The sequence below is a fragment of the Mus musculus genome, chromosome 9, assembly GCF_000001635.26.
Source record: "Mus musculus strain C57BL/6J chromosome 9, GRCm38.p6 C57BL/6J".
Classification (NCBI taxonomy): Eukaryota; Metazoa; Chordata; class Mammalia; order Rodentia; family Muridae; genus Mus; species Mus musculus.
This window is the reverse complement of record NC_000075.6, coordinates 99,645,475-99,671,533: the sequence shown is the minus strand read 5'-3', so window position 1 is coordinate 99,671,533 and position 26,059 is coordinate 99,645,475. Positions and strand designations below refer to the sequence as shown.

General features: G+C 48.5%; 1 protein-coding gene across 13 annotated transcripts in view; it reads right to left on the bottom strand.

Annotated features, from left to right (window-relative positions):
* Positions 1 to 1,458: 1,458 nt before the first annotated feature.
* Dzip1l (DAZ interacting protein 1-like) overlaps positions 1,459 to 26,059 on the bottom strand; it is a 40,575-nt gene continuing 15,974 nt past the window's right edge. For 3 of the 13 annotated variants that reach the window (XM_006511474.3, XM_006511476.4, XM_006511472.4), the window contains 11 exons: positions 24,319 to 24,447; positions 21,917 to 21,979; positions 20,480 to 20,620; positions 16,644 to 16,674; positions 15,903 to 15,956; positions 11,759 to 11,901; positions 10,429 to 10,612; positions 8,377 to 8,593; positions 7,818 to 8,008; positions 5,680 to 5,819; positions 1,463 to 3,895 (listed from right to left, as the gene is read on the bottom strand). In XM_006511474.3, coding sequence (XP_006511537.1) covers positions 3,731 to 3,895; positions 5,680 to 5,819; positions 7,818 to 8,008; positions 8,377 to 8,593; positions 10,429 to 10,612; positions 11,759 to 11,901; positions 15,903 to 15,956; positions 16,644 to 16,674; positions 20,480 to 20,620; positions 21,917 to 21,979; positions 24,319 to 24,447 — 1,458 coding nt within the window. In that variant the 3' untranslated portion in view covers positions 1,463 to 3,730. Of the gene's footprint in view, positions 3,896 to 5,679; positions 8,009 to 8,376; positions 8,594 to 10,428; positions 11,902 to 15,902; positions 15,957 to 16,643; positions 16,752 to 20,479; positions 20,621 to 21,916; positions 21,980 to 24,318; positions 24,448 to 26,059 lie in introns of those variants that run through there. The other 10 variants (XM_030244631.1, XM_030244633.1, XM_006511473.4 and 7 more) reach the window with 8 other exon arrangements.

Sequence of the window (26,059 nt, the reverse complement as noted above, 5' to 3'; positions counted from 1 at the left end):
GACTGGCAGCTGCACTCTGAGTTCCCATGATCTCACGCCTGAGCTCTTACATCAAACCACACCATTGTCTTCCAGGAGTCACCTTCCCTAATAAATCCCCTCTCTATCTCTCTTTCTGCACCTAACAGGTTCTGCTCTGCCTGCATCAGCTTTCTTGCACTTCTAGTTGACCCTACAAGCAGACTACGCAGCAGTCCACAGGAGCAGACACAACTCAGAGGCAAAAGGGCAGCTCCCAGAGCACGTGTGTCTGTGAGGTGTGCGATAGAACGTGCTGCTCAGAGTTCTGGGAGGTCAGGGTATGATGGAGAGACAGGGATCGTATACATAAGCGTCACTCTTCTCTGGCCTAGTAAGTGTCAGCAGAATCTTAGTGAGCTTCCACCATTCCAGACACCCCAATCCTCCTTCCTTATCACACAGCTACTGGGATAGCCATTAGACACATCAACTCTTAATGGTATGAGATAGTCAAGGGGAATTAACCATAGGAGGCTCAGCTTCAAGAAAACATTGAAGGGACCAGGCTTGTCAAAGGAAGAAAAGTGAATGATGCCTGATCACCTGGAATGCTGGAGCAGACATAGTCAAACAACCTAGTGACTGCTATGCTATTACGAGTCAGCCTACACCTGAACTTCCCAATTCCTGGGAATTGCTTGAGCTTTGCCTCTCAGTGACTAGAACTCATCCTTAACAAAGAGGTCCCATGCTCTCTGCATCCTCTATCAATAAAACCCAACTTTGTGCTTATTGCAAAACCTTCCTCTCTAGGCCCTAGCCCTGAGCTCTGTTTATCAGCCAATAGCACTCATCCTTATTGTAAGGGTCACGGGTGCTTTGCTACTTTGCCAAGGGAGTTTCTGTGCAGCTCTGCCAAAAGCTTTGTTGTGATAACTGTCATGTGAAAACCTTTTTCTTAAGTTTTACTGTGCTTAAATGTATACGAATAAACCATGAAGTCAGACTCTAGAAGTTTTGACTTAGCACCTAAAACATTGGTGCTGAATTCCCTTCTTTACTTCCTTTGGATTGGCCCCCTGCAAGCCTTGGAGCCTTTGGGGTCCCTGACAATGACCTGCCCAATCGTGTCTGGTGTTCATGAAGAGACCTCTGCTCTAACCTCACCAAACCGTTTCCTTTACATCAATATGGCCTCAGCCCTCCCTCTACTCAACCACATCCCTTCACTCTCTCCGATGCAGGGCGTGTCTTCCATCACTCCTTCTGTGCTCCTCCTATAAGAACATCAGCACCTAGCCCAAGTTTTCGGGACCACTGAGAGGCCAGGAGAAGCCTGAATGGAGTGATGGCTGGCAATAGGTGAAGCAATGCTCGCAATTGAGTTGCCAATGGCTGGAGCCCAGCGATGAGGACAGGGTCTCACCACACCGTTCCCTTCCCTTGTACAAATCTGAAATTTTCCACAGGAGTTAGAAATAATTTGTGACAAACACGAGCGTTTAAGATGACTATTTTTCTCTTAGGATATTAAAGTCTCTATTCAAATGCAAGGAATATAATTGGCTGACAGAGTTCACAGCTGAGGTCTCATGCGACCCCAGGATCCCCCAGCCAATGATAAAGCACAGTGCAGTAACAAAGGTTTGGGGACACTACAGTAGGCAGTCCTGACTCTGTAGCTCTCCTGTGAGAGCCCTGCATTGCTGTCTGGGTTCTCCCTGTTTCTGCCTTGTGGTAGTTTGAATAAGCATGGCCCCTACAGGCACACAGATTTGAATGCTTGGTCACCAGGGAGTGGCACTATTTGAAAGGATTATGGAGTGTGGCCTTGTTGGTGGAGGTGTGGCCTTGTTAGAGGAAGTGTGTCACTGGGGGTGGGCTTTGAAGTTTCAGAGCCCAAGCCAGGACCAGTATCTCTCTCTTCCTGCTGCCTGAACCATGTCTGCCTGTGTGCCCATGCTCCCCTCCATGATGGCAATGGACTGAACCTCTGAAACTGTAAGCCAGCTCTACTTAAATGTTTGCCTTTATAAGACTGGCCACAATCATGGTGTCTGTTCACAGCAATAGAGCACTGACTAGAACATGCCTTTCCATTTTTCCACTCTGCAATCTTCCGCTGTCAGACCCCATTTCAGCCACCTTTACCTTGCCCAGGTAAAGCACCTCAGTAAAACTGGCTGTCTTACCACACCTCGATCACTGCATCCCAAAGGCCCTAAGCTGGTACAACTGAGGTGGAAGCTGCTTCACTCCCTCTTCACCACCCTCAGTCGCCACAAAGCTTGAAAAAAATAACAAAGAACGACATAATAAAGAGGTGTATACATCATTATATTTAAATGTTCAGTATAATAAATAAATGTTTTCACACTAAAAAAAAAAAATACAATGTAAGCTACGTGCCACCATGGACATCTTTAATCTCAGCACTCAGGAGGCAGAGGCAGGCAGATCTCTGAGTTCAAGAGCAGCCTAGGCTGTAGAGAGAGTTCCAGAACAGCCAGGGCCACACAGGGAAACCCTGTCTCAAAAAAAATAAAAAAATAAAAAATAATAATAAATAAAAATATTTTTAAAACCCAACCCCTCTCTGCCCAAAAATACAGTCAATATATATAAAAAAATCTCATTCAGAAACAATCTCAAAAATTAAATTTATGGTTCTATTGGGGACAAGAGGCTTCATCCAGATTGCTCTTTTTATTGCCCATGACCAAGCTCCACCACACAACACAACTCTGGGGCTTTCTCCAGGGTCATCCTGGACTGGGTGGAATGGTGTTCTGGTTAGTTTTAAATATCCATTTGTCACAACTGAGAACTGTCCAAGAGGAGAGCCTCCTCAGAGGAAGTGCTTTGAGGGCAATGTCTGTGAGGGATTGTCTAGATTGTTCACGGATGTAGGAGAACCCAGCCTACTGTGGGCAGTACCATCCCTAGGCAGGAGGTCCTGAACTGTATAAAAAGAGCTAGCACACAGCTGCAGTTAGCAAGCAGTATCCTCTAGGGTTCCTAACATGTTTCTTTGGCTGTGAAGTGAATTACTTGGTCAGAGGTAGTGCTGTGTGGAACAGCAAGCAGGTCTACCTTCATGGTCCAGCCTTCATCTCCTTGCAGTCATAGACTAACAAAGCCTTTCTTCCTCTAAGGTGCTTTTGGTCGGAGTGTTTATCACAGCAACAGAAATGAAAGTAGGGCAGCCAGCCTCAACCATGCCATCCCAACACTCTAATGCCTAGTACTCGATTACTATGCCTGGCCCTGGTAGCAGGCTAGCACTCGATTACTATGCCTGGCCCTGGTAGCAGGCTAGCACTCGATTACTATGCCTGGCCCTGGTAGCAAGCACGTTGTACCTCTTACCTCTGTCTGCACCCCAATTCAGTAGTGAAAAGCTAGAGAGTCCACCATAGACTACCTAACTGGTAACTGACTCAGAACCCAACTCCACGTTGACCTGCAGATTACAAAAACTTAGAAAGAGTAACTACTTTCAGTCTGGGCTGGACATGGGGATCATGGAAGAAACACTAGGAAGTCCTGTTACAATCCCTCTCACATTTACACAAGACCCAGCACCAGGAGCCAGCCTTTTGGGGTAGCGGTCGGGGGGTGGATAGAGGTTCTGTCTGTCTCCTACCCTGCTTCTCTTCAAGGGAAAGATTTCTTGGCTGCTAGTGAGAGCGGGAGGCCTGACGGCCTCTTCCATTTGGGTGAGACCAGCCAAGAAACAAGGCTAAGCCCTCTGGCAAACATAAGAGAATCACCAGCCAGGAATCCTGGGTCGTGACCCCGAGCTCCAAGGGCTGACATCAAACTTTTCTGGGAGCTTTGAGTGGGACAAAGGCTTTGGCTTTCCTTTCTGGCCCAGGTCTTGGGAGAGATCTTCCAAAGACGAGATCTCCACGTCACTCTCATCTTCTGAAAGCTGCAGAGGTAGAAGAGGAGAAGAAAAATGACATTGATAAGTGCAGGAAGGTGGCAGAGAGTTCAGAAACAGCGGGGAAGTGATGACAGAAATGAGAGCAACTGGGAGAGGAGACTCCTTGTCCTGCCTTTTAAACGCCCTGCCTCTGAAAAGCTGCTCCAGAGACTCAGGGCCACTGTGATGGGATACTCTAGTGTCCTACTAACGAGGCCAAGGCAAGCACCTTGGAGCTTCCTGTGACAGACGCTCTGGTTGTTCACGTTTGCATCTAGACCTGGGCGGCATGCATGCTCTCAGTCACCTATTAAGAGTGTTAGACTATTAGTGTTCATTCACAACAGAGGAAGAGGAAGAACTTAGAGATCTTTACATGGGCTCCAAGATGAAACCCACACACAGTATGATGTGTAATAAAAAAGGTATGGGAGTAATATTAAATGCAGATTATTTTTTAACTCCTCACATTCACAGAACTGGAAGCCCAGAGCCTTGAACTCCTGAAGCTCTTGAGAGGCCTTAATTGAAAGGACCCTTCCTTGAAGACTGGAGGTCAGAGCTGCCTGGTAAATACTAAACGTGAGAGGAGATGGTGGAGGAGTGGAATAGCCTAGAATGGGTCTGGGCTGCAGCCAGTGGGAAGACTGAAGTCTGCTGGGGGGGGGGGGGGGGGGGGGGGCTAGGCTACATCCAGACTACAGGGCCCAGGCCAGGAGCTCTCGTCCATGGTTCTCTGTACCTCCACTGGCTGCCTGGGTTTGGACATATGACATTCCACGTATTTCATCCTGGCATGTAAGAAGACAGCATCCGGGGCCTAGACAGCACCTCCATCTGTTTTGCCTATCGCTGCTGTTTCTGAATGGAGGACAGGAGAACTTTACATAAACTCCAAGATTGTGTCATTAAAAGAAAAAAGGAGATAGACAGTGCTATTATAAAACAAAGAGTAGGGGACTAAAGGGGTTGCTCAGTGACAGTCTGCCTAGCAGGTGATAGTGCCATCAATAACACTAAAAAGACAACTGCTCACAACTACTACTACTACTACTACTGTTGTTGTTGTTGTTGTTGTTTGGGGCAACATCATAATCATTTCAAAAATAATAAATAAATAAACCTTTTTGGTTGAAAGACGTGAAGTAAAAAGAATTCTGTTTTTCTACCCTAGAAAATAACAGAGAGTGGCAGCTGTCCCCTGGGAGGGGAAGGGTGGCGAGTCTGGTACTCACAAGAGTGCTAAGTCTGCAATCCCATGGCAGCTACAGCCTGAGGAAGGCCAGGCCCTCGGGGGGTGTAGTGGTGAGACACCGACCCCCTTGAATACTTGGGACAGAGGTCTACACTTCTCCATCTGATGTGCTGTGTGGCACCACTCCGATGCCTGCCCTTGGTGGACAGTGTTTTACATCTAACCCTGTGTCAGGGCCTTCTGTCGAGTGAGGGCCGGGGAGACTTGGGACTATGGAAGAGATAGCACAGGAAGATAGCAACCACAGCAGGAAGGTCCCAGGGAGAGGAGACTAGGACCTGAGCCGCCTCAGGAAGTACTTATATAATGAACCAAAGGGATTTTTTAAACATGGCCACAGGGAAAAAAAAAACCCGAAGTGGTCATCTTTCTATGTATACAGAGACAAAGGAGACAATGTCACATGCAGTGAGTGGCCTTCTCAGGATACATCAGACTGATACTTGGCTCAGTCTTTCCCCAGCCCTCCACTCCAGAGCCCTTAGATTTGGAGCTGGCTCTCCATGGGATGTAGAATTACCTCCAAGCGTCCTACCTGAGACTTCCTTGCTGGTGTGGAAGCCCTCTGGAGGGCAGCGTTGGGCCTTAAGAACATATTGACCCCTCCGGAAGGCTTCTTGGCTGGCGTTTCAAGCTGCTTCTCAAGGTTTTTGACAATTGACTGCACCAGTGTTCCTGGGAAGGGGACAAGGAACCAGGTCAGTGGAGCAAACCTGGAGAGTGAATGCTTAGTCCCTTTGGGCCACACCTAGGCTCCAGTGTGAACGGATGGACAGAGAGAGAGAGAGAGAGAGAGAGAGAGAGAGAGAGAGAGAGAGAGAGAGAGAGTCAAGAGGAAAAAGAAAGGACAAGCCCCTCCCCTCCCCCACAGAGAAAAAAAAATATAGAGATGGTCCAGGCTAATACTAGCCTGGTTTCAAGAGACTTAGATAGACAGACAGACAGACAGACAGACAGGTGATAGAGCAAAACAAACAAACAGACAAAAAAAACCCGCCTTCATCATGTAACTGTGCTGAGTTAGGACGTGGCTGCTGGCGGAGGTTTAGAAAGACCAACCCTCTAATGAATCCAAGGCAGAGCCAGCCTTCCGTTTAATTCCTGTAATTCTGTAATGCATGAACTACAAAGACTGGCATGTCAGGCAATGTGTGATGGCTAACCTTGTCAAGCTGACTGGATTGGAAATGGCCTAGGGAATTAGTAGAGCACACCTCAGGGGCGTGCCTGTGAGACATAGGGCTCCGATCTAATCAGTGGATTAGATTCACTTCCTGTGAATTCCATACAGGAAGCAGGTGTTAACCAGTAACTCGGATTATCAATAGCCACACACACACACACACACACACACTCATGGTAAACCAAGATGATGGAGAAGCATAGCCTGAACTTCACCCAGCTCCCTGGATTCAAACGCTAAGAATCTCTGCAGACTTTTGGAGCTGTTAACAGCCCTTGGATGATTGATCATTGTGGTTCCCGGGGCTGAATGGCCCAGTGGTTAAGAGGGTCTACCTCATTTAACCTGAGCTTGGCTACCACCATCAGTCAGCTCACAACCACCCACAACTCCAGCTTCAAGGATTCCAGCGCCCTCCTTTGGCCTCCACGGGGCCATCTGCATCACTTGCACATACCTGCACACAGACTTGCAACATAGTTAAAAATGAGTCTTTAAAAGACAGAAATGCTTATTAAATTCCTACTCTGTGCCAAGCACCGAGTTCCTCAACCTCCTTATTAGTTGTCTTGTTAAAATATGTCATCTCTTACAACAGAGAAACCAGAATCCTCGAACAAGGCCAAGCAGAGGGTAACACAGCCAAACTGTATCAGTAGACACATGATCTCCCAGCTCCATCATCTTGCCAGCCCGCCCACTAAGGCAGCAAGGCTCCATCCAGAAAACTAACCCTGGTGGCTTCTCACAGGCTGACAGGCTTGGACTATGCAGCGGGCATGAAGCAGCATCTCGGAGTCTACTAAGATAAGGAGGCGCTTACAGACTGCAAACCCCAGGGCTCCCCTCGCTTCTCCTTTGCAATGTCAAAACTGTAAGCGCCCCATTCTCCACCTGGGCGGAGAAACACAGCCTGAAGCAGGAGCATCACTTCCTTTGGTGGGTTTTATAAGCGAACCTTGAAAGGCTGGGGGCAGATGCCATTACTTTGAGAAGAGAAAGGTTCAACTCCTCATCGTGACGCCCTACGAGATAGAGCATGGTAAGTTTAAAGAACAAGTCACTCCAACTACCGGAAAACTCAGCTTCAGTCACTATAAAGCCATTTTCATCAACAGCCGGCATCCTGTTTGTCTCCCAAGCAAATGTCAAACAACATTTTCTTTCCCACACAGATAAAATGGCGCTGCGGCCCAAAGGCTGTTGGTGGAGACTCGCTGGAGGTTTCTGGCTGCCTTCTGCTGGCCGTTTCTCCCATATAGCCCCAAAAGGGAGCTAGGCCTTAGATGGCCTGCTCTGCTAGTAAGACCATGAAACACAAAGAAGGGAGGGGGCTCCCCAAACCTCCAACCTTTAGACACCCAGTGACACATACATGGGGTAAAAGAAGCCCCACCCAAGCCTCCTGGCATGTCTGAGACCCTGAAGAAATGCCAGACCGGCAACACCATTCCAGGGCATGGAGAAAGCGGTGCTGGAGAAGGACCCACCTGAAGAAGCCAGCCCGCCTGAGCCCTTCCCAGGAGGTTGGGCACTCTCCTCTGAGGTCTCGGAATCAGACCAGCCCCAGTTGTCCTCAGGCTTGGCCGCTGACCTAGGGAGAACTTTAGGAGGCTGAAGGGACACACGTTGCACGACATCTCCCTCTGGCTCTTCTTCAGAACTAAAAGGCGGGGTGCTGCTGAGAGACCAAACGAACGGAACATGGGTCAGAAAGAAATACTCAAAAGCCAGACTTTGCCTTTCTGGTTTGCCCAGAGCCAGCCCCGCTCCTCTCTCAGGCAAAACATAGAGCTCACAGTGCCTGAGGCCTTACCCTTCCACTTCAGCCTGCTTTGGGGGGGAGGCAGGAGGGGAGGGGAGGCCTGCCTGCACTGGGAGTAAAGGGTTCCCAGCCTCTTCTCAGAGTCTCCTGAGGAACACTACCTGAGGTACTTCCTGTGTCTGTCCCCTTCCCTGCCCTGTAATGCAGAGCTCTGTAAAGATAGGCTTCCTGAAGCCAAACACCACCACCTCCGACCCGACAAGAGGCCAACGCCTAGAGCTCACCTCAGCCCGGACCCAGGGGAAACAGGGGTACTGGAGGGTCCATGCACTCTGGGGCGTGGAATGGGGGTGGACACCTGGGTGAGGCCGGGGCCATGGCTGCTGTGGCCCTGAAGAGTTGGCGTTGAAGGTTCTGCTGGTTTGGATGGCAGGGCCACAGTCAAGGTCCTGGTCTTTGGCCGGACCTCCCTTGTGGCCAGTGTGACCCGCTGGCTTTTGACTAGAAATACAGAAAGGACACAGAATGGGCCAATGGCCAGGCCTATAGTCCCGAAATAATGTAGAAGAAAGACCAGAGATAACACCAGAGATGATTAAGCCATAATACACTGAAAGCTGCCCTATGTCATGAGCCCCTCTGCTAGGACAAAGATCCAGTTTCGTCAAAGGCTGGGAGAGTATTCAGTATCTCAGGGTCACGCCATCATTACAGAAGACCAGAGAAGCCAGCCAGTCTGAGGACCCAGCCCGGCTTTGCTCACAACCTTGACTACTCACAACCTTAAATGTGAGAGGCCCTGCAGGAAGCCCCTGCGGCCACCAGAGGTCGCTGCAGAACTACATGACTACCAAGAGCTACCAGGCTCTTTTGATTCATAGCCAAGATTGCTGTGCCCCCAAGACAGGCAATTATTTACCGCCCCTCTGTTTTCCACATTACACTGGGACCCCCCTTGGGAGACAAGGAGCCCACCGATGTTTATTCATGGAAAGCAAACTGGAGAGGAAGTGTCTCCCAGGGAGCTAAACTACTTTCCGAGAAACTGACACGTATGCACTGAGTTCAGAGAGAAGTGTTTCTTACTGCGGTAGCTCAAGGTCAAAAGATGTCTGCGATACACTGCTCTCAGAGGATCTGTTTATTCATAAGTGGGAAAGGGCAAGCTGAAGAAAGGTGAAAGGTAAACAAGCCTGCAGAGAGGAAAGAACAGCTTCCAGCTACCATGTACCAGTCACAAACCAGAGCTCTCTGCACAGACAGATCTGTATGACACCAGGCACACCTTCAGGCAGCGATTTCCCCGCTTTCCAGGGACGCTGAGACAGGAAGGAACAAAGGGGCAGGTGCAAAGCTGGTCGCCCAACTGCCGCTGCATCCCACAGCAAGCTCCAAAGCGAGACACGTGATCTAAGCCAGCGGCTCTCAACCTTCCTAATGCCGCAGACCCTTTAATACAGTTCCTCATGTGTGGTGACCCCTGAGAGCCAGGACTCCGAGGACATTGCCGTGCTTCCTGTCCTGCCTCTCCTGAGTGTCCAGCACTCCTGGGTGTGTCTGACTCCCATCAGTCCCTGTTGTTTTCTCATGGGACAGAGCAGGTCTTGGCATGAAGCGAGGCAAAGCTATTCTGTGCTAAGTGTAGAGACGTTTGGGCCAACGAGCGAAGGAATACAAAGTTCAGATCCAAGCAGGAGAGCCACCTGTCGGTCAGAGATGACTGCAAAGCCTGGAACTGTCCTTCCTTGAGAAACCTTAAGGTGAGGTTGACTTGTGATGGAGTTTCTCAGATAATCACATCATTTTTACCATATCTTATACTACCTGCCCTGTTATCTCTTCAACATGTTGCCTTAAGTAATACCACATAAAATACTGGCTTTATATGTATACAAGAAATAATTCTATTACCTAAAGTGATTGCTATGCCAGGAATATTTTTCCCCTAATTCATGTATTGAAAAAGAATAAGTTGTAAAACAACTGGTCCATGTACCAACTGAAATTATCTCTAACGTCCCCAGAGATACACATGGCTGCCCTTGGCAAGCTTTATTTGCACCAAGAGCTCAGCTCTGAACTGCTGGACACGGCACAGGATTGGCATCCCCTGGCCACGCCCACAATGGAGGAAATGACATGAAGGAACCCAGGCATTCATTAATCCTCCAACCAAAGCATAAGGGTCTCATCCCAACCCCACCCTGGAGGATCCCACAAGCTCAGTTCATCAGAGAAGCATCCCGATGGAAGGAGGAGCAGCACTCTCCACCTCAGGCAGAGCGGAATCCTCCCCTGGGGTCGTGGTCTCAAAGCAAGGTCTGCCCTCGGCTTACCTGGAGGCTGGCCATCTGGCTGGGTCGTACTCTCCCATCTTTGCTTCACCCTGCTGCTCACTTCCTTGTTGAGCTTTTCCCTCAGACTGGGAAACTCTCGGAAGCTTCGGGCTATCTGCTCCCTTTGGGTTCTCAGCAGGGGCTCCAGACGTCGGACAGTCTGAGCAGAAATTCCCTTTGTGTCCTAGAGGAGACAAGAGTTCACCTTTGCATACACAGGCTCCCTCCTCCTCTGCCTATAGCTGCTGACCCAGAGCTACTGTGACTGGTGTCTGGCATGTTATGTCGGAGGAGGTGACATGAGAACAGAGAGGGTGACCTTCACACATCGCAGAAATCCTGAGGATTCGAGTTCGGCAGCTCTATCACCACGCACTACACAGGCTTCAGCAAAGGGCTGCATTTTGGCTCACACAGTAAGGGACCTGGACGGAGCTTCCCCAGCACACAACTGAACCCAGGAGGAGAGCATGGCCTGCTTCACTTCATACCTCTCCTGGCACTCCTGTGTTCTTCCTGCTTAACAGTGTTTGGGAAAACTGGACTACAAACAGCAGTGTGTGCTTCTAGAAGTTTCCTGGGCTTCAGCCACCCACCCAGAGCCCAGGAGACGGTCTGGGAGACATCCGAATCCCAGGTGAAGATTTATCAAAATCAGACAGTTTTTAAATATGACCGAGCATGGATTAAGCAGCAGGTGAAGACAGAGCAGTCTCAACGAGCATCATCGCAAAGCTAAGCCTAGCTGTCTGCATTTGTTTTCCTCTTGTTTCTAATCTTACTCATTGAAAGGCAAACGGTTAGTTCAATGCTATGATGCTCAGCTACTCGGATAACATAATGTACCTCTATTTACTAATAGATGTCCCTGATGCCCATATCCACACACATCCAGGAACAGCCACACGGTCCACACATAGATAGTAGACTCAGATAGAAGTCTGTGCAAATGGGACTGGTCCATAGACCAGACTCAGCCAGTTGACTGCCCTCTGTCCTCTGTTATAGATGCAAGCGGAAAAATAGCCAATGAGCACAAAACACTGAGAGGGACAAGGACTTAGAGGTGACAGACGCTGCCCAGACAGCAATGAGCACAGGAAGAAACAATTGACCCTGGCATGGAAAGAACAGTAAATCACGTCTCTAGGTGACAACACGTTTGGTCTTTGCTGTTAAGTCGCGGCCGTTAAAACAGTCGCTGGTGTAGTGCACTACGTTAATTCCACCTTTGGAGGCTGGGGTGAGTTCAAGGCCAGGCTGAGCTGCACAGCAGGACCCTGTCTTTAGGCACACAATCAAATGACTCAACAGTGGCCCAGGAGCTGACCCTCTTGATCCCCAGGCCCTCCAGCTTCTCTTCCAGGGTGTCCTCCAGGATGGGCCGGAACTGCTTCAGCCAAGTGGGGTTTTTCCTGAGAGCTGCTAACACCTTCCGTTGCTCCTGCCGCTCCTCAAGGGAGGCCTCGAGCTCTGCAGGAGGAGACAGTAAGCAAGGTCAGAGTTCCCTCCTGAGACCACCGTCCCCAGAGCCCTGCTGTACCTGTCGGTGACTCCAGTCTCCGGCGTTGAGTCGAGAGCAGATCACTCCCACATACCTCCCCATGGGTCAGAGGATGAGGTATCAGACGTCAGGTCTGGGTATCACTGTCTCAGACTCGCCACCCACCTATCTTCCCACCTCCTGCCATTCTGGACCTCGAAGGTCTGGGCTCAGTCAGTCTTGAGACAGGTCAATCCATAGCTTTGGTTTGGAATTGAGCCTTGAAAACAACTTCTTCCCAGGGCTCCACTCTGGTCTCAGAGGCCAGACCAGCTCCAGACTCAGCCAAGCCTCCACCTGATACCATCTCCTGCCACTGAACTCCCTGCAACCACTGAATCTGGGCCTGTTCTGAAGCCGATTTAAACCCCAGACGGTATCTTCCCCTCAAGTTCCCTCTCTAGGTCATGGTCTTTCCTCCTACAGGGTAGTAAGTATTGGAATTACTTGACCTAAAATTGCACATACCTGGCCCCTCCCAAGTCAACCCCATCCATACTGTTGGGACCTACGTAAAACATTAAGGACTAGATAAAATGTTAAGGCCTAGGTAACAGTTATCTGGCTAGCCTGCCATTATAAGGAAACTTTCTCATACGGTTCTGCTGTTACAAGGAAACTTTCTAACGCCAAGAGTGATTGGATGTTCTGTTATGCTCTGTGCCCTTGGAAACCAACCATGATAGAAGTCAGGAGAACTGTTTTGTATAGTTGCCCACAATAAGCTTGGACCCAAACCAACCACAGCAGTGATTCCTGTACCTATGTAGAAGTTTTTATGGTGTTTGACTTTATAAGCTGACCCTGAGATGGACCCCAACACAAGACAGACAACTGCACCACTATAAACACTACTTGGAATAAGACTTCCATTTTAAGTAGTGGTCAAATAAAGTTTAAGTTCCCCAGAACCTCCCTGAGAACTGACATCCTACTTGGCAGAAAGAGACATGCACATAGGTCACTGACATCCTGGTTGGCAAGGTAAGATATGGATGTTAGACAAGACCCATCTTCTTAGACAAGTTAAGACATGAATATTAGACAAGGCAGGTCCCCTGCCTCAGTTGAATACCCGACCATCAGAAACAGGGTGAATGTGAAACAGAGACGTGTTCCTGAGGGAATCCCGTGTCCCTAAATCCTGGCTGGTGAAATAACTTGGCACAGATGCTTGTGGATTTGGGGCTTAAAAACCCTGTGGAATCTTAACTCAATGTCATGGTTCAGTCCCCAAATCTGGACCATGGCCCTGGTCCACCAGGCCTGGGGTGTATGCTCAATAAACTATCTCTGTCTGACTGAGACTGGTGTTTGAGTGGTTTGTGAGGCAATTCCTGGACCACAAGATATATATATATATATATATATATATATATATATATATATATATGAAGGGTCCTGGAATCTATATATTCCTGTGCACAGATGATCCTGATGGAGGTGTCATATACCATACTTCAAGAAATATTGGTCCGTGGGTAGGAAAACGAGTAGTTATAATAAAACGTGCTAACTGCTACAGAGGGCGAGGACATGGAAATGGGGGTAGGGTAGGGGTGGGGTTCCAGGATTTGTTCTTCAGGGCCTGTAGGGTAGTGGTTCTCAGCCTTCCTAGTGCTACGACCTTTTAATATGGCTTCTTATGTTGTGATGACGCCCCCAACCATAAAATTATTTTGTTGCTAATTTAAAACCATAATTTTGCTACTGTTGTGGATTGTAATTTAAATATCTGTTAGGATATCTGATATGCCACCCAGGGGGGTCAGGACACGACCCACAGGTTGAGAACTGCTTCTGTAGGGGCTCCAGTACCCTGAGCGCTTTGATTCACTTACCACAAGTTATTGATTTTAGGAAAATCACCTCAGCCACCTCAACCGAGGCTGGACAAATGTCTGTCACCTCAGAAAGAGCAGAGATGACAAACCAAAGACACAATCTCACCCCAGCTTGGCTCGGTGAGCCAATAGTTTAATTGGGGTAACATAGAGGAGGATGGGTAACCAACAGAGAGCTACACCACCCAAGAAGGGGCTCCCTCCTCACAGCTACTGCTAACCGCTTAGAACTCTTCAGGCAGGGGCAGGGTCTCTGAAAGTTAGCGGGCTCTAGCTGAGCAGGTCTCCTGTGCATAATCCCAGCCACTGAGTGTTCAAGACAGCAAGGACCATGTTATGCTGTCATGGTTTGAATACGCTTGGCCCAGAGAGGGGCACTATTTGGAGGTGTGGCCCTGTTGGAGTAGGTGTGGCCTTGTTGGAGTAGCTGTGTCACTGTGGGCGTGGGCTTTTAAGACCCTCATCCTAACAGCCTGGAAGTCAGTCTTCCACTAGCATCCTTCAAATGAAGATGCAGAACTCTCAGTTCCTCCTGCGCCATGCCTGCCTGGATGCTGCCGGGCTCCCACCTTGATGATACTGGACTGAACCTCTTAACCTGTAAGCCAGCCCCAATTAAATGCTGTCCTTTATAAGACTTGCCTTGGTCATGGTCTCTGCTTACAGCAGTAAAACCCTAACTAAGACATGTGCCAAGAGGACAGCAACCCATTACTGTTGAGTGCTCAGGACCTGGACAAACTCATCCTGTCTCCTCCAAGGAGCGTATGGGCAGACATGGTGACTCTCAAGCTGGCGACACATCAAAGCCACCCAAGCTAATTACACCCAAATTAGTGATAATGAGTCAGAAACCTTAATTTTTATTTCAAAAACTCCCTGGCCTTGCTTCCAAACATCATCGGCCAGTAATTTGTAAGGTATGAAAATTCTCTGAGTTTTTCACTCCAAACCTTCTGTAGCAGCAGGTGAGGCCCTGAAATCTGTGGTTGGACAAGAGCTGACCAAGCCCCCCTCCTCAGGTGACTCTCAGTAAGTATACAATGAGATGCACACCTCAACCCAGGCCGCACACTGCTACTGCCTGAAAAGCTTTAAAGGCCGCCGAGGTCCAGAGCCTATCTGCACAAGCTCTGCAGGGGGTGGGGGTAGCACAATCCTCCACCCAGTTAGCTGCAAGATCCCAACATGGGTCTTAACACGCAGAAAGTTTCAGTCATTTGAGGCAGGAATCAGAATGCTCGGGAGACTACATGGGAATAGACTGCTGGGTCCTGTCCTCCAAAATTCTACTTCCATTTGTCTGTGCTGTGGTTGGGAGAATTTGCCAATTTACATTTCTAATGCCATGCTTGTTACCTGCTGTCCTGGGACCTAAAGGGACACAGCACACTGTACCAGGCAGATGACAGGTCTACCAAAGCCATAGGGACTCACCCACTCATCTCAATGTCTTTCTAGCTAGAACTTGGAGAGTTTCCTTCAGGCCACATGACAGGCTTGTGACTTTAGGTTCCCCATGATCTACCTACAGCTATTTCGCAGCGACAGTAGAACAAGACCATTTGAAAGATGAGATCTCCACAGCGGCTCCGAACAGCACTAGGTTGGCAGGTACAAGGGGCAGGCAAGAGTCAGAAGCCCTGCAGGCACTGGCTCCGCCTCCTATAGCCTGTGGCTCAGTGACGCTGCAGACCTTTAAACAAGACACCTGGTGCACACAAGGTGCAGAAGAAATATTTACCTTGTGTCCTTAGTTCCTTACACCACAGTTTCACGTGTCCAGATTACAGTTACAGAGAAACTAAAGGAGCTGGAGAGACGGCTTAGCAGTCTGCTCTTCCAGAGGTCCTGAGTTCAATCCCCTGCCACCACATGGTGGCTCACAAATACCTATAGTGTGATCTGATACCCTCTTCTGGCATGTAGGTGTACATTCAGATAGAGCACTCATATACACTAACTAATACATTAAATACATAAATAAATTGGAGAGAGAGAGAGAGAGAGAGAGAGAGAGAGAGAGAGAGAGAGAGTGAGAGTACAGCCTATCTGCTTTCTTCACTGACAGGAAAAGAGAGACCCACCTTCTTCAGAAGAGTCCTCCTCTGTGGCCACAGCCTTTGGCATCTCTTGGACTTCTGAGAAGACAGGAACAATTAGTGGCACCAGAACCCTGCAGCCCACCCCCGACACAAGAAAGGTTTAGTAAGTATCCAGGGGTGAGTGCTGGCCTGTAAGGACCTGCCCTCCACAGATTCATCTTTACCAGAGGGGCAGAAGGGGAAAAGATCACAAACACAGACATTGGAGGCAGAAAGATCCGGTTCACATCTCAGCTCTGCCACACACATCCCCCAGTAGCTGTGCGGGAGCTGAGACGTCCCTGAACCTCACTCAGTGTCTGTTTCCTTATGTGGAAAATAGAGGAATAACAATCACCCCAAGTTAAACACAGAGTAATACAAAGACGGGCCTGAAGAACTTGGCCCAGCACAGTTGTCATTAATGGCATGCTACAGACATGGTGACTCAAAAAGACTAAAGGGCCCAGTCTCATCAACACCATACCCACGACTCTCACCCCCTCCATCCCACTGGACCAAATCAAACCGGGTATGAATCTCTGGGAGCTGATGGGAGGCCTTCAGCAAAAATACCCTCTTTCCCATAGGCCCTGTGCCTTGCCCAGGTCAAGAGCCTGTCACCACACTGCATGTCCCATGGACTGCTAACACCACTTCTACCCATAAGTCACCTGGGCAGCGGAAGAGAAAGAGCCCAGGACACCCCCAAAGACTGATACTAAGCTCCCACGACAGACTTACCCTCCACCTTCCTGAGGGACAAAGTCTGGATCTGCAAAAGGCAGGATAGAGCAGGTTACAGCCAGCAGAGGACATTGGAGGGACTCTGTTCTGCTCTGAGCAGGAGATCTGCCCAGAATAGGGAAGAAAGGGCAGCCATTGTTGCCATGCCATCCACTAAAGGCTCACTACCCAGCCCCATGCTCATGTCATCTCCCACTGCATATGTGGAAAGACTCAAGGAAGAGTGGTACTCAGCAGTCCTGGATGACAGCCTGCTCAGCTCTCTCAGGAATGAGAGACCAGAAGGACTGTCTTCAGAGAGCCATTCCTTCAGGGCAGGAGGCCACAGAAACAGAGTGGAACAGCTGGTATGGAGATGAAATTGATGTAAGACAGTCAGGAGAAGGTAGAAATTCTAACCAGGGATGCAGACACCTGAGCTGAGGGCTCCTGGGAGCACAGAGGCCACACAGCATCCCTGCCTGGAGACCTGACCCAGGCACTCCCTAATCTGCTCAACACACCTTTCCCAACAAGGGCCTCCTCTTTCCTCTTTCACAGGTTGCAGACTGAGCAGTCTTGTGCAAGCTGACCTCAGACCACAGTTAGCAGCTGTCCATCCGTGTTTGGATGGAGCGCTCTGAACTAGCAAAGGGTCAAATGTTAGCAGCCAACTGTTTTTGGTTTTCTTGGTTTGTCTGTTTGTTTTGCCACGTGGAACCAATAAGAAACAAGCTGGCTTCTGAATAAAAGAAACACTTTCAGAAGAGAGCTGCAATACAGGAAAACTCTGTCCATCGTCACATCCTGGTCCCTTTTATTCCCAAACTCTGCTGCTCCCCAGCTATGGGGCTATGAAGCACCATTCACTTATACGGTGTGTCCTCTCTTCTGCGTCAGCTTGGGTTTCTATCACCATGTACTGGTGTCGAAGTTCTCATCTAATATCAATTCCCAACTGTTTCTCCTTACCTATCTCTACTGCAGAGACAACAAAACCGACTATGAGGGGCTGGAGAGAGGAAGTAGCAGCTAAGAGCACTCGCTGTTCTTACCCATATTCAGTTCCCAGCAGCCTCTAGTCACAACCTTCTCTAATCCCAGTTCGAGGGGAACGCCACAGCCTCTTCCAACCTCCAAGGGCACCAAGCACACACATGGTACAATACTTGTATGCAGGGAGAATGCCCATTCACACAGAATAAAATCTTTTTTTTTTTAATGAAGAACCCTTTTTTAAAAAGTATACTCTTTCCCCGTGTCTTAGCTAGGGTTTTCTAGGGCTGTGATAAAACACCATAGCCAAAAAGCAAGGTGAGGAGAAAAGAGTTCATTTGGCTTATACTTCCGTATCAAAGTCCATCGTTAGAGGAAGTCAGGACAGGAACTCAAGCAGGGCTGGAACCTGGAGTCAGGAGCTGATGCAGAGGCCATGGATGGGTGTTGCTTACCGTCTTGCTCCCCCTGGCTTGCTCAACCTGCTTTCTTACAGATCCCAGGACCACCAGCCCAGTGATGGCACCATCCATAATGGTCTAGGCCCTCCCCCATTGATCACTTACTGAGAAAATGTCTTACAGCTGGATCTCCTGGAGACATTTCCTCAACTAAGGTTCCCTTCTCTCTAATGACTCTAGCGTGTGTCAAGTTGACACACAAAACCAGCCAGTATACCCAGTTTCTTTAAAGTTATATTTGCTCACCAACACAGCTTTGACCAATCATATGTCTCCAATGTCTTGAGCTAATGCAGAGAGCTCAGAGGATGGAGGCCCCTGCTGCCCAAGCCCGGTGACCTGGATTAGATTCCTGAATCCACACAAAGGTAGAAAGACAAATGAACCCCACAGACTTGCCCTAAGAGCTCTCTGTGTGCTGTGGTGTGCACGTGCTCACACACACCTGAAATAAATTATTATTTTTGAAGTGTTTGGGGAAGAGGCCTTTTCATCAACTTCTTCCATCAAATATGTTATGACATTTGGGGCTGTGATGCTATCTTGTAACTGTAACTACAACAGCTGAATGTAAAGTTGAAATCAGAGTCTGAGTTCTCAGTGGTACCAATCTGGTGCTAACCACAACCAGCCAGTGTTGCCTCTTTGGGTCTATGATGAACATAAACCACTAATACTTTATTCTGTTATCGTGAGCCAGCAACTTCCACTTCCAAGCAATAGATCTGAAGGATCTAGTTCCAGGGTTAACTAGAGGTGGCTTACAGAAGCAAAGAGGCCAGTGTTTGCAGGTACTAGGGGACAAGAGTAGTGTTATATAGCAGTTTCCTCCCAGACTAAAACATTCCATCTTGCAGTAAACTCCTTAAGCAGGAAGGTAACCAACTCAAAAGAGCTTCAGGAAGTCCCTGAAACCGACCAGATTCACTAGGCCCCTCCCTGCCAGAATAAGGAATAAAAGCTGAGAGTAGCACTCTCAGGAAGCTAAGCTACAAAGAAGACTCTGACAAGCTATACTTCAAGAAGGCTCTGAGACCAACTGAGCTGCCTACAAGAAGTAGAACCCTGGTGAGCCGCCTGGAAGAAGCCTAGACCGACGGAGTCTCTTGGAGAGGACACTCCCTAGCCTGCTGAGCTGCCTGCAGGCAGTGCAGTGTGCTCCAGGTTCCCAGCTTTTGTGAGCTGTCACCCATGCTGGGGCAGGCTTTGGTGATACAGGTATCACATTTATACTCTCATAAGTAACTCCTTAGCCATACTCCTGTAAGTAACCCCAGTAAAACTCACTGGTTCACCAAGTTGGGCTTTGGTGGTATCTGTACTTTGGTCTGTCATGGTTCCCCATCTGGGGTAAGTAGATCTGCATGATGTGTCTCCCAGGAAAAGTTCTGTCACGTGACAGGTGGATACAGTGACTGACAGAATGTGGCTAGGGAGCAGAAAAGTGTAACTAACAAGAGGCATGAGGACAGGAGGAAGGAGAGAGACAGTGACAGTAACTCCAGGGTTATGTGGAGAACAGGAACCTGAGGCCGCAGGTGGGGCTCAGAGGGCATAGAGACACCTTTCCCACAACCCTGGCCCTCCAGAGGGGAGCTGAGTACAGGCTGGTTGGGAAAATTACCAAGAACAGGTGAAGAGCCATGGCACCCAGCTTTAGGAGACACTTGGACAGCCAGCAACTTCTTTCTTACTGGCTTAATAGAAAACCTCCTCAGAAGCCGTTCCTTTATGGAGAGGGGGTGGGTTAAGCAGTTACATCTGTGAATGCACAGATAAGGAGCACGGCTCTGTGTCCCACCAGCCTCGCAAGAGTCCAGTGTCATCACTGTGCAGACCTAAACAAGCCTGTTTCATCCGCCATTAAATCCATGGTTCTCAAACCTGCGGGTCATGACCCCCATGGGGAGGGTCACATATTCCATATCCGGCTCGTCAGATATTTGCATTACAATGCATAATAATAGCAAAATGACAGATATGAAGTAGCAACAAGGTAAATGTTATGGTTGGGAGAATCACCACAACATGAGGAACTGTATTAAAGGGTCGCAGCATTAGGAAGGTCGGTAACCACTGCACTAAACAAAGGTCAAGAGAAAATAGTACCTATCTTGAAGGGTAGTTTGAGGTTTAAATGACGTAACACACAAACTGCCAGCCTGGGGCCAGGCGTCCTGTGTGGCCTCTGGTGCTAGAATGAGCTGTTTGCCACAGCCCACTTGGAAACCGTGCTACTCCAGCCTGGAGGGAGGTGGCTACAGCCTTTAACTTCTCTTCACTCCCCTTCAGGAGCCTAATGGCATCAGCTGCATGAGCCCCGAAGGAGCCAAAGCCATCCTCACAGAGAAGAGGCCTGGCAGTTGCAGGCGCCGACTAGGGAAAGGAAGGACCTACCGTCTCCTCCTGGGACTCGATAAGCCTGGCTTGTTCTTGAAGCTGGGCACGGAGGGCATTGATATGGCGCTGAGACTGGGCAGCTGCTTTCTTCTGGTCCTGAGACAGGGACACGTGGAGCCTCTCATTCTCCTCCTGCAGCTGGTGGGCACAGGGAGATTGGTCAGTGAGATGTCTGCTATAGACCCAAGGAACCCAAGGGCCCCAAGGGCCCCAAGGGAGAAGGGCAGTCCCTACAGCCAAGTGCTCCTGGTGGACCTCTCCTGAGACAAGACTGGATCTTTAAACTGTGCAGGTGGATTTTTTATTTTAAAAAATTATTTATTATGTATACAGTATTCTGCATGCATGCCAGAAGAGGGCATCAGATTCCAGTATAGATGGTTGTGAGCCACCATGTGGTTGCTCGGAATTGAACTCAGGACCTCTGGAGGAACAGCCAGCGCTCTTAACCTCTGAGCCATCTCTCCAGCCCCGCAGGTGACTTTCTAACAATTCTAGCTGCTTTCTAGTTTGGGTACATTTTTAAGCTATGCTGGAGAAGAAATGGGAAGAAAATGTGAAATACAGGCTCCCGGGACCGTGGACAAAGGTTCTGTCAGATGTCGTCACCTACTGAGGGCATTCAGGTAAAAATGTCCACTCAAAAATCATCAAATTCACCTTCAGATAAAAGCAAGTGAAGAAAATGTGTTGCCACCTCTGATGTAAGAGCAGAGGCAAAATGTGGCCATCTAATAATACTTGCATAAAGATACTCCAGAGAATATAAATGAAATAAAACCACCACATGGGACTGGGCAGCCCTACAATGCAATGGGAGCAAGTGCCCCATGGGTCCCTATGTCCCATGGGTCCATGTGTCCCATGAGACCAAGTATCCCATGGGTCAAGCTCTGTCTGCCATGCGTCAAGGCATTTTCTGAGCCAAGGGCCAGCAGAACCTGAGGAGGTTAACCAACGACCTCCCTAACTTGCCTCCTTCCAGTGGGCATCTATACAGAAGCATGTTCTTGGTCCTGAGGTCTGCGGCTCTCTGTGCTCGGGCCTCACGATGTGAGCCCGTCACTAGACTCCCTCTGAAATGTCACTGAGGTCTGCCCTACCTAGTTCTCCCTGGCTGTGGAGATTTACAAAGAACCCACACATAATAGGACTGATAACTCCTCTGAGGCTGATGAGGGCCTGAAAACAAGTACCCACTTAGTGCAGGATGCATGTGAGTCAGGACACGGCCAGGGGGCCCTGCAGCAGGCTAAGGCACCTGTGAGATAGGCAGATGACCCTATTTATATATTAAAGGGGACTTGCAGCCATGAACAATTACACCTGATAGCCAATTCTAGGTAGAGAAGGGGATGGGGTTGGGGGTGGGGCGTGATGCTGAATAGGAAAAGGTCGTGGGAAACCAAATTCTCGCTGCCAAACAAGAGCTACCTGTCTCCTCTCAGCTGCCCGCTCTTCATGCAGGGCCTTCATTTTCCTCTTCCACTCTGTTTTCTGTAAAAGAACAGAAGCTTGTCAAATGGAGCCCTCTAGGTAGTAGTAAATATAAACTATAAAACTATGAAGAGTAAAAAGTACTGGCTCCTGGTCAAACAGGAAGACTAACAGAATAGAGGACCTGATCCATGTGGGGGGAAAATGAGAGAGAATGGGAGCATAGATCATTGACTACTGGTGTTTGAACAAGTGGCTAACTGACCAGAAGGAAAAAAAAAAAAAAAAAACACGAATGTCTGTTTAAAATCAAAACCAACTTATAGACAGGTCAGATAATTGTGAATAAAAATCAAGACAGTAAAAATAGTAATAATTAAGGTGATAGGATTACTCAAAGAAAACACAGGAATATTTTCCGCTTAAGTCTCAGAGTGGGTACAACAGTCAAGAAGAGACAGAGAGACAGCCTACAGTTAAGAGAGCTGCTGCTGACTCAGAGAACCTGAGCTCAGTTCCCAGCACCTCTATCAGGTGGCTTGCAGCTTGCCTGTAACTCCAGCTGCAGAAGAAGATCCAACGCCCTCTTCTAGCTTCTGCAGACATTCCCACACATGCATGCATATACACAGAGACACATACAAATACATAAATAAAAATGACAATGACGCCTTTAAAAAGGCTGACTGCTTAATAGCTTTTACCACAGAAACTACTTTATTATTGGCCAGGTGACAATAAAGCGAAGCTGAAAGGCCAATAGAAGACTGGAGAAAAATCAGCCACAAACAACTATAATAACAAAAGTCTTAATTCCCACATGTTGGGCTGGAGAGATGGCTCAGAGGTTAAGAGCACTGCCTATGGGCTACATGAGAACTGTCTCAAAAAGTTAAAAGAAAAAAATAGTAAGAAGAAGAGAGGAGGCAAAAAATAAACAAAAAGAAAGGAAAGGATTATAGGAAAAGAAAGGTGCTATCTGTGTGCACACACATGGACACATATGTGTACATATGTGTGTGTGTGTGTATTTGTACATGCTTGCATATGTGTAGAAGCCAGGTGTCACTCTCCATCTTATTTCTTGAGAGGAGGTCTCTCCCTAAACCTATTAGCTAGACTGACTGAGCCTTGAGCCATAAGTCTGGGAACCTGTCTCTGCCACCCAACCCCAACCCCCAGCCCAGCTCTAAGGTTCTAGACTTATGCGTTCCTGGTTTTTATGTGGGCATTGCGGATCTAAACTAAGGTCCTCACGCATGTATTGCAAGCACTTTACTGACCAAGTCCTCTCCCCAGGACAATGACTTTTTTATGATGTAAAAATCCATGAACCAGCTCTATGGATTAGTTTTGCTGGTTGGTTGGTTGTCTGTATACTTAACACAAACTGGAGTCGTCTGAGAAGAGGGATCCTCAAGAAGAAGATGCCCCCATGAGACTGGCCTGTAGGCAAGCCTGCGGGGCGTTTTCTTACTTGATAATTGATGCAGAAGGACCCAACCCACTGTGGGCAGTGTCATCCCTGCGGCGGTCCTACAGCAAGCCTTGAGGAAAACGAGCCGGTAAGCAGTTTCCCTCCACGGGCTCTGCTGTGGTTCCTGCCTCCCCTCCGGTTCCTGCCTTTGCTTCTGTTGATAATGCACTGTAACATGGAAGTGTGAGCCAACTAACCCCTTTCCTCCCCAAGATGCACTTGGTCTTGGTCTTTTAACACGGCAATGAGAAACCAGTGGGACTCCATGAAGCCAGCCTCGGCACCTTTCTGCAGACAGGCTTCCGGCTCTTTCTCAACCACCCTTGAAGAGCAGACACAGGTGCTGGCGCACCCTTGGGCTGCAGTTGCTGACTGTCCCTGTTGTGGCCTTATAAGTGACATCCGCCTCCTCTGCCTGGACTTAAGGAAGCTTCTCCCAGAGGTGGCCAGGGTAGACAGAGTACAAGTCTCCCCAGCTCTGTTCAGTGACTTCACAGTGATAAACCCAAAAGGAGCCTGCACACCACAGAAACTCTTAGCTCCGAGCTGACAGCTAAGCATTTACTACCACACCACAGATCTGTCATAAATATCTCAGGACTGTCTCTCTTTCTGAATACTTTTCTCAACTGTGTTAGAATGAAAGTTGGAGACAAAAATGTCAAAAATAAATAAATAAATAAATAAATAGCACCTATGTTTACCTATATTTGTAGACATCAGGTAAATATTAGGATTAAAGCCATCACCAGCCTTGCCCGAGAACCTTATTCTGCTTTCATTCTGAACAAGACCTGAAAATACAGAGCTCTGATGTCTCTCAACTTTGCCAAATCCACAAGGCCAAACAGAAGCCTCAGTGGGGACAGCTAGATTCTTGGCTTGCTCTGGACAGAAGGGCATGGAGCCACCATCAGCTCACCTGGACTTCCATCTTTTCTTGAAGGGCCTGGACCTCCTGGGCATGCTTGAGTCTCTCCTCTGACTCTTCATCCCGCAGAGACCCAAGGTGAGACTCCGTCATGCTGTAGGACTGCAGTGCCTTCAGTTTCTGAAAAGGCCAAGAATTGTTTTATTAAATGAAGTCCTAGATCTCACCCCAATACAGAACCAGAAGGGTGAAACTCGCGGCAATCGAGAGCCTCCTCAGGTTGCCCTCACCACCGCCATGTGCCTGCAAACATCCACACCAATCAGCAGCCCCCTCCCGGGCCCCCCCCGCCCCCCGGGCTCAGCCCCTGTACAGTAAAAGTAAGTACCCATGGGAAACACAAACTCAAGTGTTATTTCAAGTCCAGTGAAATTCTGATGTCCCCAAACCCTGAACTTGCCCAAGTGCTGGCCAGCTTTTTCCCATGTCTGGAATAAGCTGGAAGACCCACACTTAAGGCCCATGTGAGAACCTCTGACTCCTCCAAGCCATGCCCTGAGGATTCCTGCCTGTTATACACACACACACACAGAGAGAGAGAGAGAGAGAGAGAGAGAGAGAGAGAGAGAGAGAGAGAGAGAGAGAGAGACAGAGAGACAGAGACAGAGAGACAGAGACAGAGACAGAGAGACAGAGAGAGAGACAGAGAGAGAGAGAGCAAAAACAGCTGTTTTTGTGCAGTGTTCAGAGCAATGTCACTTATAGCTACTGATCCTTGAGCAAGCACTGTCACCAGAAGAGAAGGCTGGATCAAAGACAGAATCCCTTCCTGCCTACCCAGGTCATACTAACAAAGCCCATGTCTATTCCGACATACAACAGATAAACCTTAGTGCAGCATTAAGAATTAAACGCCAAGAGCGAGCCTGAGTTTAACTTGGCGTTCTTCTTGATTACTTTTCTCAGCCACTGCTTAAGCAATACCAGGACCAGATGTTAATCATGTCCCAGCTAGCCCATTTTTGCTGGCAAATGTTTCAGCAGAGGCATGGATAACTGGGGGGTTCTGATGTGTCTCCTCTCTCAGCACTACAGCACATTACACCGCCGGCTCTTTGCACTACAAACCCCCATGGCCTGTTCTTCCTGTAAGCAAACCCTCTAGCCCTGCATCTACTCCATGTATCCTGACATTACTCTTTCTGCAGTCAGTCATGGCCAAAGTAAGGGCTCAGACCTCTGCACCAGGCAAGCTGTAAGGAGAATACTCTCAAGATGTACTGAGGGCTCGGTGGCCCTCCTCACATCAGAGTGTCACCTCTGGCTTTGAAGACTATCTCACAGTACTTTCCAGTCATCCTAAACAGAATTCTTACCTTTTCTCCCTGAGAATTTAAAAAGAATGACTTGACGAAAGAGTTACCGAATGATACAGAGAGTCTTGTATCTAATTTTGCTCCCTATACTTTAATAATGGAAAATAATAAAGCGTTGAAAGGAGTCAGGAGACATAGAAATGCACATGAGTAATCTTACAGGCAGACAGAGAATAAATAAATACAGTCCTAGGCTATTCCAGGATGTGAACGGGGTCTGAGTCAGACGGGAGCTGGGAAGGGAGCGTGCCCTCATTTTCTGAACCTCAAGATTTTCTAACCAAAAATAATCTCTTGGCCCTTGATGAGGTGGTTGCTGATCAATGGCGTCTGCTTCAGATCAACAGTACTTACAGATGCCTACTCCATAAGCAACTTGTTGCGAACTGCAGAGTTGGGGGCATTTAAAATCAGGA